The sequence below is a fragment of the Littorina saxatilis genome, linkage group LG9 (assembly GCF_037325665.1).
Source record: "Littorina saxatilis isolate snail1 linkage group LG9, US_GU_Lsax_2.0, whole genome shotgun sequence".
Taxonomy (NCBI): Eukaryota; Metazoa; Mollusca; class Gastropoda; order Littorinimorpha; family Littorinidae; genus Littorina; species Littorina saxatilis.
The window spans coordinates 26,227,502-26,248,190 of NC_090253.1; the positions used below are offsets into that span (position 1 = coordinate 26,227,502).

The window sequence follows — 20,689 nt, forward strand, 5'->3', positions numbered from 1 at the left end:
TGTGTATGTATGAATGACTGCTTGACACACACACACAACCAAAATAAACCTAGTTCTGACTCAAACAATTTTGTTTTCATTCATAAAAAAAGAAAAGTTTAGCAGCAGATTTTTTTTTTATGTGTGACTGAAATGTAATATGCAGTAGTTAAAGTAAAACTCATCACAAATTCACACTGTTACTTAATAACTTACAGCAAAAAAAGTTCCAAATCAGATACATGTACATGTATGACACTCTTAGGATAATTTAGTAATCTGCGTAGGCTTTAAAATACTCAAATACTATTGCTTCTGATTAAAGAACTTAAAAGCAGTCAACAAAAAAGGGGGAATAATATGCCTTGTAAATGCAGAAGCACACAGGTACTTAATTTGTAAGTAATAGCATATTACATGACATGAAAAGGGTTAAATATAATCTGACTAGACCATTTACAAACACACTGCAAACAGATATAACTGATCAAACCACCTGGCATCAATTTTCAATAATTGAATGCAAGGCATAAAGCCAAAAGCTAGTTGAGTTAAAATCATGATATGCTTCATTGTAGCACAATTATGGATATGAAATATAAAAACATTAAACGCCCAGTCCTCAAATCAATGAAAAATGGCAGTCATTTTTAATTCCAAAAATCAAATATTTTCTTTGGGCAGTGGTAATTATGGATCTCACACAAAATAATTATTCAGGACTTAAATGCTAATACTCAGCTAATAAAATGTTAATTGCACTAATATAAGATACATATACAAAAACAAAAAGACAGAACAATCTGTAACACAGAATAAAAAGAACAATTTCAAACTAGCAAACTTAATTATACTCCAACACATTGTTATAGATAACTTTGTGTTTGACTGAACAAACATAATATGGCAGCAGAGGAATTAACATACCTCAAAAACATGTAACAAATGAAAGGGAATGCATAAAAAGGATTTCACACGAAGTAACAAGTATGCGTAGTTAAATGTAAAAGGATTACTTGGGGGAACATCACAGTTTTCACAATACCAAACAGGGACAGTTAAACAAACTCCATGTCATGAAAACATTCAAAATCAACTCGGTGTTGGGCGGGGATGTAGCTCAGTCGGTAGCGCGCTGGATTTGTATCCAGTTGACCGCTGTCAGCAGGAGTTCGTCCCCACGTTTGTTTGTTTGTTTGCTTAACGCCCAGCCGACCACGAAGGGCCATATCAGGGTGGTGCTGCTTTGACATATAACGTGCGCCACACACAAGACAGAAGTCGCAGCACAGGCTTCATGTCTCACCCAGTCACATTATTCTGACACCGGACCAACCAGTCCTAGCACTAACCCCATAATGCCAGACACCAGACGGAGCAGCCACTAGCTTGCCAATTTTAAAGTCTTAGGTATGACCCGGCCGGGGTTCGAACCCACGACCTCCCGATCACGGGGCGGACGCCTTTTCGTCCCCACGTTCGGCGAGAGATTTATTTCTCAGTCAACTTTGTGTGCAGACTCTCCTCGGTGTCCGAACACCCCCCGTGTGTACACGCAAGCACAAGACCAAGTGCGCAACGAAAAAGATCCTGTAATCCATGTCAGAGTTCGGTGGGTTATAGAAACACGAAAATACCCAGCATGCTTCCTCCGAAAACGGCGTATGGCTGCCTAAATGGCGGGGTAAACAACGGTCATACACGTAAAATTCCACTCGTGCAAAAAACAGGAGTGTACGTGGGAGTTTCAGCCCACGAACGCAGAAGAAGAAGAACTCGGTGTCCATGACTACAGTGAAACCTCCGGTTTTAAGACCCTAGTTTTTCAGATTTTCTGTTCTTTCTTTCTTTATTTGGTGTTTAACGTTGTTTTCAACCACGAAGATTATATCGCGACGGGGAAAGGGGGGAGAGGGGATAGAGCCACTTGTCAATTGTTTCTCGTTCACAAAAGCACTAATAAAAAAATAGATTTTCTGTTAATAATTTAGGTAATTATACTCGCATTTAAAGACTTCCTACCTATTAAGACCTTCATTTTTTTGGGAGGTGTTGAAGGGGGGGTTCCACCAGGGTTTTTTTTCCTTCTTCTGCGTTCATGGGCTGCAACTCCCACGTACACTCGTGTTTTTTGCACGAGTGGGGGTGTACGTGTATGACTGTTTTTACCCCGCCATTTAGCCAGCCAGACGCCGCTTTTGGAGGATGCATGCTTGGTATTTTCGTGTTTCTATAACCCACCGAACTCTGACATGGATTACAGGATCTTTTCCGTGCGCACTTGGTCTTGTGCTTCTGCTTCTGGTGACCTGGGAGATCGGAAAAATCTCCACTCTTAACCCACCAGGCGGCAGCGACCGGGATTCGAACTCACGACCTCCCGATTAGGAGGCCGACGTCTTACCACCACACCACTGCGCCCGTCCACCAGGGTTTAACCTGGGAGAAAAAGGCAATGGGACATTTGTCCCCCTCAACCAAATTCCGATGGGACATAGTCTAAGGCAAGAATTAGCACCAAAGAGGCCTGTACGCGTTTTGACTAAAGAAGCAAAATGGTGCAATATGGTGCCATCTGAGAATTAGCCGCTATATCGTGTTATCTGTGTGTGTGTGTGTGTGTGTGATCCGATGTAAAGTGTACATTTGGTGGCGCAGTGGTATGTAATCTCAATGCGCCCTTTGACGCACTGAAGGGAATTGTGATGGGACATTTTCAGATTTAATGCGCCATTGGCGCACTAGTAAATGAAACCCTGTTCCACTGTATCAAAGTTGTCCCTATGCACGTCTTTTGCCTTTTAACTACTAAACGTCTCTAGCTTTTTAGCTTGTCAAATTATAGATATTGTTTAATTATGTTTTTCTCATGCTATTCTTACCTCAACCACTGACAATACATCCACACACAATACATTTTCTTGATATAAACAATCTTAAATTGCATGTCTAAACAGTGCAACATTTTGACTACAGTCTGAATATCTGCATACGTGTGCCGTTTTTTTTATATTGATTTATCCATCACCTTCAACGCTTTATAACTAATAGTACCATCTTTATAACCAAAGTACCGCGTAGTTGATTCAAACATATCACAACAAGATGCTAAGTTTTCTGTACCAAAAAGTTTGTGTACATTGCATCAGTATTAATTAAGATCAAATGAACTGAACTGATGACAACATGCACAGACAATCTCAATACTGCAGCTAAGAAGATAAACCGAGTACTTTAATTCTAAAACAATTTTTGACCCAAGAGTTATATATCTGTATGAAACAAAAAAAATCACTTTTAACACCAGTGCCTCTTATTGCTATGGAATTAGTTTAAACAGTATCATTTCCAGCCAATCTCTAATTCCAAGGGATAATAAATCTCAACTGAGCAACTACGGTTACACCTCTGTTTAACTCCATTTTAAAACTCCTCCTACCACTTTTCTCAGAATCTCTCTTCATAAAGTGTCAGCAAATGTATACTTTTTAAAAAATACCTCACCCAAATTAAGACTCCCTACAGGGGCGGATCAGTTCATTTCATGGGGGGGGGTTTCCAAAAGTATATTGTGAAGATATGGGTGTGAAGGCGCGAAGCGCCGAGCCGACGGCGCAAAGCGCCTAGCTTTCTAGGGGGTCCGGGGGCATTCCCCCCCGGAAAATTTTGAAAAAAAGGATGCAAAATGGTGCAATCTGGTGCATTCTGAGGATGACCATTACCAGTTTCAGGCAGCAGATTTTGTCACTGATTAATACCCAAAAAATTGAAACTCAACCCAAAAAACACACAAAAATATTTATATTTTTTGGCTGGGGGGGGGTTTCCGGAAACCCCAGAAATCCCCCCCTCGTCCGCCCCTGCCCTACCTTTTTTTAGACCTTCTTCTCTCAGACTTTCTGTTCATAGCCTCTGTAAATGTACCCCCATTTTAAGACTCCCTCCTTTTTTTAGGACCGAATTTTCTCAGATTTTTGAAGGTCTTAAAAGGGGGGGAGGGGGGTTCCACGTATTAACCCTGTTTTGAGATTCCCTCTCTGTTTAGTCCTAATTTCTTCAGATTTTTGAAGGTCTTGAAATAGAGGTAGCACTGTGTAGTGAACTCTCTAGCCCACAACGGAGTCCTGGTCGCGACTGAGCCATTCCTTCATTTCTGTGAACTGCTGCCTGACGCTGGAAAGCCCTGTGCCGCCCACAGCCGAGTACTGATCCACCGAGTTACTGTAGTTCCACACGCTGCCGATGTCTTCTCCAAACAGCTGACTGTGATAGATAAAGACAGAAAAAGACTGCGTTAGTTTTGTATACAGTGGAACGCCCCCTAGAAGACCTCCAAAAATCTGAGAAAATCAGGTCTTAAAAAGGGGGAGATGTTACGAACAGAATGTCTAGAAAAGTAGGGTCTTAAAAAGGAGGATGCCTTAAAATAAAGGGTCTTAAAAAGGGTGTGTGTCTTAAAATAGAGGCATATGTACAGATTTTATGAACAGAACGTCTGAAAAAGTAGTGTCTTGAAAGGGGGCTTTCACTACTACAATTATTATACGAAAGCATAATAAAGGCTGCGAAAGGCATTGTACCTTAGGGACCAGCAAAAAGCATAGACAGAAAAACACACACACACACACACACACACACACACACACACACACACACACACACACACACACACACACACACAAAAGACCCCTGACACTTACTTGACAGATTTCATGTCCTGAACAGTGAGGTCCGACAGACTGCAGCCCTTCTTCTCTGCAAGGGCCACGCACTCCCCTGCCACACAGTGGGCGTCACGGAATGGAACCTTAATATATAGGAACGCACTCAGTTAATATCCTTCATCAATGAGCATCTCCATTTTAGCTAATCTTACTTGGCATTTCACAGAGACAAATTAATGCACAGAGACAAATCAATCAACCATCATGTATGCCTCCATACAAAAATATAAACGATACAGTGGATCAAACCCGGCTGTTGAAGTCGCCATACATCTGAGAACATCAGATCTTAAAAAGGAGACAGTTTTATGTGGACGTCAAGTTTCAAATCTATGAAAAGAAAATCGGAGAAATCAAGGAGTCTTTAAAACGGATGTTCGGCTGTACAGAAAGAACAGAAAAGAAAAAACTTCTTCTTCTTCTTCTACGTTCCCGGCCATACATCTAGATGTCCAGTCCAGTGTTGAGTGCAAATCCCGCAGTCAGCCGCAGTGATGCCGCTGTCCCCCACAGCTTTTCGCGGAGCTCCACTTCACTCGGCCACGTTTGGCGCCTCAGGGTGTCGAAGGTTGGACAGGCCTGCAGTACGTGCTCTGGTGTCTGGGGGCCTGTGTCACACGGGCATTGATCCGTGTGTGAAATCTTCAGGCGATAGAGGTGGGAGAGGAGCCGACAGTGTCCAGTTCTGAGCCTGAATATGGTGACTTGCTGTTTTCGATCCAGCTGATGGATATCGTCTTCCTCGGCCCCCAGGAGCAGACGTTCCCTCCAGGCGGCTCTGAAGTGACTTCGTAGGAGGGTCTTTTTTTCTCCGTAGGATGAGGGGTGTGCTGACTGTTCCAGCTTACTTCCCTCCTTGGAGAGTCTGTCCGCTTCCTCGTTGCCACTGATTCCGCAATGGGAGGGAATCCACTGTAGGACGACAGTGGTTTTGCTGCTGAGGTAGTCCAGTTCCTGCTTTATGTCTTGCAGGATCTGTTCTCTCTCTCTGGTCTGAAGGCTCTGCAGGAGAGATCGGCAGTCTGTGAGGAAGACTGTCTGGCCAGGTAATGCCTCTTCCTGGTTCAAGGTCTGTGCTGCGAGGTGCAAGGCGTGTGCTTCAGCTCGGTAGTTTGTGGAGACTAGGCCAGTGGCGACAGACTTGCGGAGCGAGCTGCCGTCAGGGAACTTGATGTAGACACCGCCTCCCCCATTCCTCACAGCATGCTCGGCTGAGCCGTCTGTAAAGACTTGGGTCCAGGTGGTGGTGGGGTAGTCCCTGTCTAGTGTTTCCAGGGTCAGGGACTTGAGCACTGCTTCTGGTTGCTCTTGCTTTGCTCCAATCCCAGGGACGTCAAGGATGATGGGGGGGGACATCCAGTGACCATTCCTCATAGTCTTGGAGCATTTCCAGTGGTTGGCCAGTTGATGGGGGTAGAGAGCCTTTGTGCTTGTGCTGAAGTGCCTTGATCAGGTGGTTTGGGCTCTGTCGCTTGATTCGGTTTTTGGTTGGGGCTTGGAGTGTAGAGTGCAGTGGATGGGACGGGAGCCTCTTCATCTTCTCACTCTGCCTCAGGAGTTTTTCATCCCGTCTCTCTTCCAGGGAGGTCAGGCCTGCCGTCTTCTCCAGTGCCGAGATGGGGGTAGTCTTCATGCCTCCTGTGATGAGTCGCAGGCCAGCATTTTGGACCTTGGCCAGGTTGTCTGTGTTGGTTTTGGCTGCAGTTGACCAGGCGTTTGAGGCATATTCCATGTGGGGTCTGACAGATCCTGTGTAAACTTGAGTCAGGATCTTCATGTTGGCGCCCCACTTTGTTCCAGACAGTTTCTTCATCACAGCCATTTTCTTGGTGGCTTTGCTGTGCATGACGGAGATGTGCGGGGCCCACGTTAGCCTTCTGTCCAGTTTCACCCCGAGATAGGTTGGGGTCTCTTGCTGAGGGATGTTCTGGCCATCGAGTCGCAGGGTGAACTCCTCTTTCTTGGGGGAGAGTGAGCAGCATGTGGCCTCGGTTTTTGTCCTGTTGATCGTGACCATCCACTCTTTGGCCCAGTCTGAGAGGTGGTTCATTGCTTCCTGCATTCTGCACGCTGCTGTGGTGATGTGTTCTGCTCTGGTCCATACAGCCAGGTCGTCTGCATGGAGTGCCCTTGAGATGTGCATGGACAGGTGGTTAGCAATGTCATCGATAAAGACAACGAAGAGCGTCGGCGCGATACAGCTGCCCTGTGGAACGCCCTCTCTGATCTTCACCAGCATGCTTGTCTGTCCTTCCAGTTTGACTCGGGCTGATCTCTGGAACAGGTAGCTGTGGATCCATGCAATCATCTTTCCGCACACGCGTTTCTGGAGGAGCTTCAGGAGCAGACCTTCCTTCCAGACCTTGTCGAACGCTCGCGTCAGATCCACAAAGACGGCCAGCGTCTTCATTTTCTGTTGAAAGCCGTTCTCAATGTCTTGGGTGAGCAGTGTAATCTGGTCCTCCGTGCTTCTGTTTTTTCTAAAGCCAGACTGGGTGGGGTTGATCAGCCCGTTCTTTTCCAGGTGATGCTGCAGGCGGCGGTTGACCATGCGTTCCATCAGTTTGCTGAGGCAGCTGAGGAGGCTTATGGGGCGATAGCTGGTCTTGTTGTGCCTGTCTTTCCCTTTCTTCAGGACTGGGGTGAGGATGGCCTCCTTCCAGCTGAAAGGGAAGACCCCAGAGTTCCAGGACTGGTTGTAGATGCCCAGAAGCTTCTGTTTGGTGTGGCTGCCAAGGTGTCGGATCATCTCGTTGGTGATACCGTCCTTGCCTGGAGCTTTCTTGTTCTTGAGCTGTCTAGTGGAGCTGTTCAGTTCATGTATTGTGAAGTCATCAGTCATGCAGGCTGATGTTTGCTGCTGCTTCCTTAGCTCCTCCTTCATCCTCATTCGCACCTCCGCTGTTTTTTCTCTTGGTACTTCCAATAGACTATCTTCTCTAAAGTTTTCCGCAAGCAGGGTAGCAGCTCTTTTCCCAGTGTAGATCTTTCCATCTTCTTTCAGGAGTGTTGCTCTTGGTGTACACTGGTGGTCGTCATTTAGGGTCTTTATGAGCTTCCAGAGCTTCCCTGTGTCTCTCTCCATGTTCAGAGAGCTGGTTTTCTCATGCCAAGACTTGCGGATTTCCTTCGTCTTTCCTTCATCAAATTCAGCTCTCGATTTGTTGTAGGCCGTTGTGTTTTCTGGGGTGGGGTCCTTTTCGAGTAGCTCTCTGGCTGATTTTAGCTTGTCATGGAGATCTTGCAGATCTTTGCTCCAGTATGGTTTGTAGTCTTTTCTTCTTCCTCTCGGTATACTCTGCCGTGCTGCCTGGAGTATGCAGTCAGAAATCCGCTTGACGTTGATGTTAATGTCCTGCGTAGAGTCGATGGTGGTTTCTTGGCAGAGTATGTCAGTCAGCCTTTCAAATTTCGCCCAGTTCGCCTTCTTGTAGTTCCAGCTAGGCTTTTTCCTCATGGGAGAGGCCTGTTCTTGCAGGGAGAGCTTCAGCAGGATGGGTAGATGGTCACTCCCTCCTAGCTGGTCTGCAACACTCCTGTCACAGATCTTATGGATGTCTTCAGTGGCTATGGCGAGGTCTGGGGTACTTGTCGTCTTCCAAGCTCGGGACAGACAGGTGGGCTTGTCGTCCGGCTTGTTGATGAGGATGAGATTTTCATCAATCATCCAGTCTTCAATCTGTTCTCCCCTGCAGTTGAGGTCTTGATATCCCCAGCTTGGGGAGTGGCCGTTAAAGTCACCAAGTATCAGTAGGTTGGATTGAGGCAGATGCAGAGTGTGTAGTTCCAGGTTTTTATCAGGTGGACAGTAAAAGTTGATGATTGTGAATTCTCTCCCTTGGAGGACCGCCTTTACTGCAAGAAATTCATTTTCTCCTGTAGATCTTCCAACCTCTATCGCAGGTATGTTGTTCCGGACGAGAGTGAGAATGCCTCCCTTGGAACGGTTGCTTCTGTCGTGTCGGAATAGCTCGTATCCTCTCATGGAGAATCGGTGAGCATCTGTCAGGTGTGTCTCCTGGATACAGATGATGTCGACTTGCTCCCGTTTGAGAAAATCCTGTAGCTCGGGTTTCTTCTTCTCAGCGTTCCACTGTGCAAAGACAAGCGGATCAGCTGACTTATCCGGCTGACTGGGTTGACTGACTGATGCTTGGGGTTGCTGCCTTCTGTTGTCACTCTGAGTCGCTTCACCAGTAGCTGAGGCTGGGCCCCTTTGAGGCTGGGGACCCGGCGCTGTCTCCGCCTGGCGATCCGCGGGACGAGCACCATACCGTCGAATATCCGTTTGTATGGCCATGTTGGGTTTGATGCGTGCATGCCTGGTTTTCTCCTGTAGATGGGTGTCGGCACAGAAGGTCTGCCCGCTGTCCTCAGCCAACATGCTCCGTCTTCATGGCAGCTCAAATTTTTTATCGAGGTTCTCTCCTCTAGATCCGCCGTGTTTCGCCTAGGGGCTTTCGCTGCCTAGTTGATAGGGTCACCTCGTAGAGGATGTGGTCATAGACCACGCACGGTCGGTCTTGGGGTAGGGAAACGTTATGCTAGTCCGGAGGGATTACGCCACAATGGCCACCTCGCGAAGACCCAGGGTCCTAGACTAGGGAGGTCCAAGGGGGAGCACCGGGAGGGCTACCCCTCTACCCGCACCTCCAACACAATCCCTTCCCCTGGTAGCTTCATCCCCAAGGAGGAAACAAAGCTACCTGCAACACCCCAAAAGAAAAAACAAGTGGGTATTATTGCTACTGTTGAACCCCCCCCCCCCCCCCCCTTTTCAGATCTACAAAAATCTGTGAAAATCAGGTCTTAAAAAGGAGGGAGTTTTAAAATGGGGGTAAATTTAATGAGGCTATGAACAGAAAATCTGTGAAAATCAGGTCTTAAAACATAAGGAGTCTTAAAATCGGGGGGGGGGGGGGGGGGAGATGTCTTCAAAGGGGGGTTCCACTGTAATTGAAAAGCAACTGACCCCTTTCCTGACAAGGTAGTAAGCCAGATCTGTCGCCAGCATGTCAGCACTCAGGGCACCCTCCATCTCTTTGGGGTGAATCTGAAATGTGGAAGAATTACGGATATTGAAAAAAAAAACCATTACATTTTGTTCAAACAAATAAATAAACAAAGACTGAATGAAGACAGAAAGTTACATTGAAATGATATACTGCTCCGTGAGTAAATACATTACAGAAAACTCTTATCACACGCACACAAGACAAATCTACAAAGAAATGATATGCTGCTACAGAGAAAGTAACTGACAACAAACTTTACGCATGCACACACACACAGATATATATATGAAATATAAAAACATGAAACGCCCCATCATCAAATCAATGAAAAATTGCAGTCATTTTTATTTTTCATTACACACAAACACACACACACACACACAAACACACATGAATTTATTCATTAAATCATGGAAATTCATAGCAAATTCATCATCAGTATAGATCTGTGTATTTTTCCAATCCAAAAGCCAGCGAATATGTGAATTGTATAACACAATGTCAGTCACCTTGAGTGTAGACAGAACCCCAGTTGCCACTTGCAAAACGCCTGACAGTGTGTCATAAGTGTCAAACATGGCCTCCTTGTCTTCCTGCAAAGGATGACAGTTACATTGATTTGTTTAAATAGAAAAAAAAAGAAAAACTGAACGAATAGCATTACAAACATAAATAGCCGCAACACGGAATGCAATCAAACTACAGTCAAATAAATACATGAAAAAAATGAAATAAGATAACCATTACATCACTAACTCACTAACTAACCCACTTTAACTTTAATCAATCAATCAATCAAACAATCCATTGATCAGTCAATCAATCAATCAATTCATCAATCAATCAATACGAATGGAAACTACATGCAAATGAAATAAGAAAACAACCTCATTCACTCCTTCACAAATCAATTGATCAATGGCTCATGTTACCCACCAACCAACCAACCAACCAACCAACCAACCAATCAATCAATCTTTTTCTTCTTCTGCGTTCGTGGGCTGAAACTCCCACGTACACTCGTGTGGTTTTTTTGCACGAGTGGAATTTTACGTGTATGACCGTTTTTTACCCCGCCATTTAGGCAGCCATACGCTGTTTTCGGAGGAAGCATGCTGGGTATTTTTGTGTTTCTATAATCCACCAAACTCTGACATGGATTACGGGATCTTTTTCGTGCGCACTTGGTCTTGTGCTTGCGTGTACACACGGGGGCATTCGGACACCGAGGAGAGTCTGCACACAAAGTTGACTCTGAGAAATAAATCTCTCGCCGAACGTGGGGACGAAGTCACGCTGACAGCGGCCAACTGGATACAAATCCAGCGCGCTACCGACTGAGCTACATCCCCGCCCAATCAATCAATCAATCAATCAATCATATGATTCTACCTGAAGGTCCTTGTTGTAAGTGCTCGGTATTCCCTTGAGGGACATCATGAACCCGCAGCACTGCAAACAATTAACAGTTCTCTATCAAAAACTGCTTCATTAAATTAAGCAAAGTCAGAAATAATTTTTTTTAAATGAATCCATTCAAATGAATTGTTTCAAATTAATCCATTCAAATGAATCCATTGACATATTTTTACTTAAAATTGGGGTAAATTACAAAGGTTATGAACAGAAAATCTGAGAAAACAAGGTCTTGAAAGGAGGGGGGGGGGGGGTGGGGGGAGGGGGAGAGTTTTAAATCAAGGGCCTTAAAAGGAGACATTAAATCTTCCCATATAAATTCTCTAGCTTCACTGTATCAAAAGGCCCCACGAGTGGTAAGTGTAAGTACACTAAAAAAACACACACAAAAACAGACATGCAGCTCACTGCCAAACTGACAGTCAAAGAAGGCGAGTTTAGAAACAGATTCAGAATTCCTACGTTTCCATAGACACGTCCAGCTTTGCCACGGATCAGCTCCAAGCTGTCAGCGTTCTTCTTCTGGGGCATCAGACTGCTCCCGGTGCTGCAGACACACGAAGAAACATATTAAAGGCTTACTAGCTTTTCTCGTATGCAGACAGATTTTTAAACTGAAGTAACAAGCTGAAAAGGCTATACACAACTTTTTGTGTGTGCTAGACTGGAACAAGGCAGCAAACAGTAACAGGGAGTATAGACAGTGAAAACCTCACTACTGTATCCTTCAAATTGAGAAGTTTGAAGAAACCTTTTCTCCACACACTGCATGAGCCTAACTTTTGACATCAAAATGTTCAGACACTGTTTTAAGATCTTATAAATTCTGTTAACTTCAGCTTAAAAAATAACATTTAAATATTTTCAGTTTGAGAATTCAGGAAAATAACAAGCCAGAATTCCTGCAATTTGATGAGTACCAGCAGCTAGAAGTCACCAGAATAAAATTAAGGTCAGAGTGACGGGAAAGTAAAAATCAACTCACAAGTAATAGTGGCTCCAAAAGTTTTTCAGGCAAACTTTTTATAACCAACATGCAGCTAAGACAGTTATAAATGTACCTGTAAGCGTCAGACAGAGCGACAAAGTTGAACTCCTTGGTACAGTACAGGATGAGGTCCTCTGCCCAGCGACTCAGGTGAATGCTCAGCAGAGACGCCCAGAACAGAAACTCCGCTGTACGCACACACAGTCAACAACAGAGGCATTTACAAAATCTGCATGATATATCAATGGAATTATCCTGATTTTAGTCCCCAAGTGAGGTTAATTTTCCCAGTGCGTGAATCTAACATGTTCATTCTTCTTTCAGTGAGTGATATGTCACTTTCTCGGGGCTAATACCGGAGTAGGCCGTATGAAACACAGCTACGAATAAGTACAAATGTGGAAGTCTTTTTTAATAAGTATACATTGTCAGTGCGTCTTTTGAAAGATTTTACAAATATGAATTTTGTTTATATCTTCTAATGTACTGAGCCTCTCTGGTTTGTGCACTTTTGTAATGATCACACTAACACACACACACACACACACACACACACACACACACACACACACACACACACACACACTAACACACACTCACACAGAACAAAGAAAACAAAGGCAACTGGCTCACCCACAAAGTCCCTGTCACTGACAGCATCTAGACTGTTCTTGCTCAGCCCCTGCATTCCTAGCTCTAAAACAAAACACAATTTTCATACAATACGCATAAAAAGACACTTTTAGATAGAAAGTAAGCCCATCTAATCCTCCTGTTGCTGCATGCTGTCGAAAAAGTTGCAGCCCTTTGCATGTTAAACACCAAATATGACCTAGAGCAATTAGTGAGAATGTTATGTCAAGACAATAAAGAAACTGTAGAGTTCTTCACTGTTCACATAGTCATACTGTCTGTTACATATTCAAACATGCTAACTGGGACTTCTTACAATAGACATGGGAAATCCTTCCGCGAGTTTAATTTCAAAATCAAGACCCCATGTGTGAATGTAGCTGCTGTATGACTTCCTTGTTTATGTATGTATAGCCAGTAAACGGTCCTGATACATTACTTTTCAGTTAGCCATACCTTCTCAAGCTGGCCCCAAATAAAATAAATAATTCAGTCATCATAAAACGGGCGCTGTGGCGTGGTGGTAAGACGTCGGCCTCGTAATTGGAAGGTCCAGGGTTCGTATCCCGGCCGCGGCCGCCTGGTGGGTTAAGAGTGGAGATTTTTCCGATCTCCCAGGTCAACTTGTGTGCAGACCTGCTAGTGACTTATCCCCCTTCGTGTGTACACGCAACCACAAGACCAAGTGCGCACGGAAAAGATCCTGTAATCCATGTCAGAGTTCGGTGGGTTATGGAAACACGAAAATACCCAGCATGCTTCCTCCGAAAGCGGCGTGTGGCTGCCTAAATGGCGGGGTAAAAACGGTCATACACGTAAAATTCCACTCGTGTAAAAACACGAGTGTACATGGGAGTTTCAGCCCACGAACGCAGAAGAAGAAGAAGAAGTCATCATAAAAAGGATTTTTACCACCTACAAAGAATCAAATCTGTGATACCTTCTTGTAGAAATTTTCTGTCCACTCCAAAGGGATTGCCAGCTAAAGCACCACTGTTAAAAAAAAAATCAAATAATTGATGATAACCAAACAGTCACATAAAGACACATTACTATGCACAAGCAGTGTGTAGCAAAATCTGTTCATTGCACACAAGTTTCATTGCCGTAGAAAAAAGGGAATAATTAAAACCTCCCAGTACAAAACCAAGCACGCACACCCCCCCCCCCCCCCACCCCCCACACACACAGACAACACCCCCCCCACCCCGCATAACACCACCCCTTTTTCCTCTAGAATCATGCAGACACACATACACATTCAGCAGAAAGAAATATAAAGACACATGACCTGCCCAACGGTAGTACCATCACTCTCTGCCTCAGCTGATCCAGTCTCTGGATATCTCTCTGGAGCATCCAACCATAGCTGTATCAAACACACATAGCTTGAAAAGTTATCCGAAGCACATTTAGTTGCTAACATAATCCTTCCAATCATCCTCCATAAACAACGATTTATCCCCGAGTACGCAGTACTAGGGTCCAGCAGACTTTAATTGTGTGTCTGTTCGTCTCGACTTAACAGCTTATTGCTGGGAAACTACTGGGCGCAGTTCGTTCAAAAGTTGATACACTAACTTGATAATAGGTCCGATTGATCGTATTAAAACTTCATAATGTTACCTGGGACCTAAATGCGAAATAAATCACAAAAGCCACTCTTAACGGCGGGCGCGATTCGCGGTGGGATAGAACAGCCGTTCGGCTGATAAACCGCCCAGCCAGCGACACCACACCAGGCTTTGCGTGCGTGTACCACTGCGCGAGGAGTATAGGCATTTGAGTTCACTGGCGAATGTCAGATTTGTTGGCTTGGAGGAAAGCGTTTCCGACTATGGCCAAAGAGATCCGGGTTCGATTCCCGGCATTGGCGGTCTATTTTTTTTTATTTTTTTTATTTTTATTCTTGTTTACTATTGTTTATTATGAACGTTTTAATGTTTTATTTCACTCTAATAATTTTTTTAATTGTGTAAAATAAATAAATAATTTTTTTTAAATTTTTTTTTTTAATCCAAGTGATTCGGGTTCGATTCCCGGCATGGGCGGTCTATTTTTTTTTTTAATTCTTGTTTACTTTTGTTTATTATGAATGTTTTAATGTTTTATTTTACTCCAATAATTTTTTTAATTGTGTAAAATAAATAAATATTTATTGATTTATTTTTTTTTTAAATCCACGTGCACAAGACAAAAACTTTCATACTGGGGGAGCGAGCCAGTCTGAAGAGTACTCGGGTCCAGCGCCAGAAAAAAACTATTTTTTGGAGCCCTTTTGCCTGTGATGAAAGCTGAAAGCTTACATGAAGCAAGCTATACATAGCTAGTGTACATTTTTGCTTTACTTCTTGCTACTAAGGGGGTGGAGTGGGGGAGGGGAGGGGAGGGGTGACACTGAGCAGGGTTTTGGAGTGGAGGATAGGGGATGGGGAGGGAAGTGTGTTTGGGTGTGGGGTTGGGGGTGGGTGGGTGGGGGTGGGGGGTATATGGGAGGAAAGAGGAAGAAGAGGACAGGAGTATGAATGTGTGTGTCTGTGTTTGTGTCTGTATATGCTTCTTCATCTAGTTCTTTTTGGGTCTGTATTATGTGTGACTGTATCTGTTTGTGGGAGACATATACAAGTGCAGGTCTATGTTGGATATATATTCTTAATCCTCCAACATTATTTGGCACAACATTGACAAAGAAAAGCACAAAACATATCTACCTGAGCAGCCAGTGACTCCATCTGATAGGTTGAGCTCGCTGAAGATGGGTGTAACCTGGCATCAGAACCTCTTCTTCACTAAAACATATGCAAATAAAACAATAACACAGCATCCGATCAGACAGAAGCCATGACATGAACCAGAAAAGAATTAACAGAACCACATCACACTGAAAACAAATTTGGGCGAAACACGCATTAATCCTCATTTTTTAAGAACCAGGTTGGTGCTGCTTATTGTAAAACAAAACACATGCAGACATTTGGAATCAAATGAAAGAAAAGTTAGTTTATTCAATTTTTCTTTTAAGAAAAAAACAGAACCCCGCACCTTCAACCATAAATTTTAACAAGTATTGGTGCTACCTGTAAAACAAACAAAAACATGCATTTGCAGCAAATTCACCGGACTCAAAAACTCACGTTTCCGCTCGCTGGCAGATGACCTTGAGCAAGGACACAAGGTGACCTCGGAGAGTGAGAAGAGCGTCACCAAGCCAGAGACGCATGTCAGTGGCCACCTGGTCGTTACGGCTACGTCCTGTGTGCAGCTTGCCTGCTGCACTGCCGATCAGCTCCTGTTGTGCAGATAAGAAAAAACATATGTAGTGAAATAATATGGCCAACTAGTCAACTTCAGTGCATCATTTTGACGTGCAAGAACAAACTGATAATCCACCTCAAAGTCAGCCTCAGCACCTTCAAAATTCAAAACAACACCATTTTCATGTCCAAGATCAATAACTCAATTTTAATAGCAATCAGCAGCTACCCCCCCCCCCCCCCACCCCCCTCCATTATTTCAGTGAGATATTAATTAACAATTAAGTTTCAAAATAAGGCAACAGTGTTCTCATAGTTAGACTGGTTATTGCAACTAATTAAGATTTAGTTTTCATGACAGCAATTCTTCCCAAATGTTTGGCAACACTGGTTTAATTACCAAGCAGACACACAAACAAACCAAATTAGGACAATCCTACAGTGATCATTGTATCAACCAAGCAGACACACACAAAAAACAAATAAAGACATCCTACAGTGATGACCACATCAACAACAGCTGTCATGGTTACCTTCAGCCTGCGTTCATTGGCAGTGTGAATGTCCTCATCGCCAGGTTTCAGGTCAAAGCTGCCACTGGCCCACTCACCTTTTATCTGTTATAAAACAATCATTCATTGTAACTAATGTAATGTTATATATATGTACTTGAAAGAAGTAAAAACATGTTATAAAAAAAATATATTAACAAAAATAAAACGATCATTTTTATGTGCAGCTACGGCGCAAACCCCCTTTTAAGACATAAACAAATTGGAGAAAATCAGGTCTTAATTTAAAAAACAAGAATGGTTTGTTTGTGGAATATTTCGATCATCATTGACAAAACCAAACATTCACTAGCTTATTTAGCTCTTTTATTTTTAACTCCATTTTTTATCATCTGCAACAATGTAGAATTCACTGATCCAAAATCAAAAAGTAAATGTGATATGACATTACGCCAGAGGCTAAAAATAGATTGTCTCTTATCTTTAAATCTGAACTGCTAACAATCATGATCTGCTGGCTTAAAATTCCTTTTCATTCTGCTGCAAATGATTTCACAAGTTCAACAGCTATAGTACACAAAATGTCAAGAGAGGTACTATTCACGAGTAGTGACAAATTTGAAGTGGCTTTAGCGGCCATCACCTTTTTAGCTAAAGGGCTCTAAATTCCTATTCTAACTGCTATTCACATCACCTATTTAGAATGTCTTTAGCTATCAAGGTTGTTATCTCGTTTCTTGCTCTGTAAGCAAGGGCGGATCTGGGGGGGGGGTTACACGGGTTACGTAACCCCCCCACCCCCCCAAAAAAGAGGTAATTTATTGGCTCAGGATGCACCAGATAGCTCCATTTTGCTTCTTTGGATAAAAAAATTTCCGGGGGGGCATGCCCCCGGACCCCCCTAGAGGCTTAGGCGCCTTTGGCGCCGTCAACTTGTATCTTCTTGGAGGTCGTCTTCTTCTTCTTCTTCGTTCATGGGCTTAGACTCCCACATTCACTCATGTTTTTAGCACAAGTGGATTTTTACGTGTATGACCGTTTTTACCCCGCCATTCAGGCAGCATACGCCGATTTCGAGGGAGGCATGCTGGGCATTTTCGTGTTTCTATAACCCACCGAACTCTGACATGGATTACAGGATCTTTTCCATGCACACTTGGTCTTGTGCTTGCGTGTACACACGAAGGGGGTTAAGTCACTAGCAGGTCTGCACATAAGTTGACCTGGGAGATCAGAAAAATCTCCACTCTTAACCCACCAGGCGGCAGCGACCGGGATTCGAACCCACAACCTCCAGATTAGGAGGCCGACGTCTTACCACCACGCCACTGCGCCCGTCTTTGGAGTTTGTAAAAAGGGAGTTACACTGTATAATTTTATGCGCTATACAAGCTAAGGTCCTGAAAGCTTTGTCTAAAAATCTGTTTTGACAAGTGACAACAAACTGATGACAGCAGCTCTCAACACCTCTCACACATACAGAGCAGTTCAGGGTCATGTGGATCAACCTGTCATACTCGCCAAAACAGATTATTTGTTCACTTTATGTCCAGAGGATTGATGACATTTTAGAGGATTTTTTTCATTTTTGTCTGCGTTTCCAAATTTTAGAAGATGAAAGTCGCTTGTTCATTTCAGTGCTTGTTATTCTCTAAGAAACCAGGAGATTATTCTGCATAACTCTCACTTACTCTAGCTGCACAGTTTTGTTATCTATTTTGAGATCATTTACCTCTCTTTGTTTCTTAGATTCTACGTCCAAAGAGTTAAAACTTTACAACATTTACAAAAAGGGTTACAATATTTGAATAAGGAACTGTGAAGTCAACTGAAAATTTAATACAGGTTAATCAATCAGCAGTTCTTTTACAAAAATGGCTTACAGAAGAATGATATTGTTGTGTTTTACCTGTTCTAGACCTTTCAGAATGCTGTCTCTTTCTTCAGCTGTCACAATGTTCACCTTGGCAATGGCTTGGATATAAGCCTGACTTCCCTGAAAAAGTCATATCAGGTTGTACAGTAAAATGCTCACAGATAATACATGTTCCATTCATGTATTCAGGTTCATAAAATTCTGCAACAGGGATGCTACCAGAATGTGTTTTCTTTGGTAAAATGTCCATATAAGTTACGTCAATTCTCCAAAGTTTAAGACAGTCCTCTGTGTATCTGTCACCTGTTCCCAACACCAAAATAGTTTGGTAGATCTGCAGAAATGCCAGCAAAGCTTTCAGCAATCTAAAAGAAGTTTTAAAGTTAAATCATTTGTGATCTTGTGAAATTGTGATCCTGCGGTCACGGGTTAAAATGCAGGCTGGGTCAGAAAAGGGTCAACTTTATGTGCAAACTTAGAGATGGTATCCATATCCCACACTCATGTAACTGTTGTGGCAACTAAAAAAAACGTCAGCCATTCTGCTACTGCTAGAATTGCAGGTGGCTGATTACACCTAAGCAAGCACACACCAGAGTAGCATGATTCTTGTTGTTGCTTTCCACTTGGAGAAAACGACCCAGATACCCAACGAATGGAATGATAAAGAAATGAAAATAAAAACAAAAATAAATGAAACAATTGAAAATACAGTCAAACTTGCAATGGTGAACACCTCTTGATAACCACCACATGCCCATTATATGACCATCCAAAGGATCCTTGACGAGGTTCTTTCCAATATAATCCATTTTTCCTTAACAATCTTGTGTCTATAGGGTCCACATTTAGTTGGTCCTGTGGGTGGTTGTTATGGACTGGTACGTGTGACTGTACCTCGATGTCAGCTTTCCACATGCGTTTGTCGTAGCTGATGGATGCATTGAAAGCTTCCATCACTGGATCAGTGGCTCCGGTAAAACGCCCTCCCCATAATTTGTTGCCCTGGAGGAAAAAATGTAATCACAGTTATTTTATGTGAATAGAATCTGAGAAAAGACCCATTGAAGTTAAACTGAAAGCACCGAGAGAGAGAGAGAGAGAGAGAGAGAGAGAGAGAGAGAGAGAGAGAGAGAGAGAGAGAGAGAGAGAGAGAGAGAGAGAGAGAGAGAGAGAGCAAGCATGTGAGGGAGAGCGAGTGTGTGTGTCTGTGGTTTGTGTGTGTGTGAGAGAGAGAATTCAGCGAGCAAGAGAGAGAGAGAGTGTGGGTATGTGTGCGTGTGTGTGTGTGTGACTGTGTGTGTGTGTGACTGCATGTGTGAGTACGTGTGTACGTGTGACTGTGTGTGTGTGACTGTGTGTGTGTGTGTGTGTGTGTGTGTGTGTGTGTGTCTCTCTCTCTGTCTGTCTCACCTCCCCAGCCTCTGGTGCAGACATGGTCAAAGTCTGCTAATGCTTTGCTGGTTGATCTAATATTGCTGAAAATAGAAACAATTACGATTATTCAATGGGAATCACAGGGATTAAAGAATGGAAACATCCAGTCCAGTTGCACAGAAATATATACATAAATAAACTACTGAATACATGATTTCTAAAAGTAATCACGCTGTTATCGTTGTCACAGTTCAGCATTTTAAAATTACATCATTGCATCAACTAGTGACATCCTTACTCAGATCCTAGTATGAATGATAATCATGGGGAAAAAACTCAATATTTTGTCTAAAAAGCAAAAGACCATTGTTATTAGCAGCATAAACAAACACACTTTTACCACTCCGCCAAGGGCGCTTTCGACCTCTGCTAGGTTGCAGAAATTCTGGCAGAAATGAGCAAGGATTCAACGCAAAGCCAATTTGTTTGCAGGAGACCAACAGAAAATCAATTATCGTCTGGGAGCACTCCATAGCTGTTAACATTGACCGGAAAGAATCAATAAATCTGCCAATTTACCCGACAAACAGAATGTGACATGCTTGGGAATGGATAATCAATAGTCTGCAAACCAGATGGCAAGAGACATACTCCATTCTCGCTAAAATACAGCTGTGTCAGCTATTTACATTACACAAATCTGTTATATATACCTTCATCTTAAAGCAAAAACAGATACACTGTTATTTGCATAAAGTTCAGCAAGTACACACTCGACTATTTCTTGTACCTGAGCAAAACAAACAGGTGGAATGAACTGTTTTGACTCTTTCCCAAAAATAACAGACGACGCAAGTTTTTATGTGTGACGTAAGTTGTCCCCCCTTCTCATCTCCAAAAGTAGCAGAACGGAAA

The 20,689-nt window shown here is 43.3% G+C and overlaps 1 protein-coding gene across 2 annotated transcripts; it reads right to left on the bottom strand.

The window, feature by feature from the left end:
* Positions 1-104: 104 nt before the first annotated feature.
* Positions 105-20,660, bottom strand: LOC138975711 (argininosuccinate lyase-like). 2 transcript variants are annotated; one of them, XM_070348466.1, is made up of 17 exons: positions 20,565-20,660; positions 19,811-19,875; positions 19,295-19,402; positions 18,431-18,517; positions 16,543-16,626; positions 15,890-16,044; positions 15,467-15,544; positions 14,047-14,124; positions 13,696-13,748; positions 12,756-12,818; positions 12,196-12,310; positions 11,597-11,681; positions 11,111-11,170; positions 10,228-10,311; positions 9,676-9,756; positions 4,680-4,786; positions 105-4,242 (listed from the first exon to the last, which is right to left on the bottom strand). In XM_070348466.1, exons 2-17 carry the CDS (start codon positions 19,832-19,834, stop codon positions 4,086-4,088), a joined length of 1,419 nt encoding a protein of 472 aa, XP_070204567.1. In that variant the 5' UTR covers positions 19,835-19,875; positions 20,565-20,660; the 3' UTR covers positions 105-4,085. The 2 variants fall into 2 exon arrangements, with proteins under 2 accessions (XP_070204567.1, XP_070204568.1); XM_070348467.1 differs by having other exon boundaries at positions 20,488-20,650.
* Between the last annotated feature and the right edge of the window lie 29 nt (positions 20,661-20,689).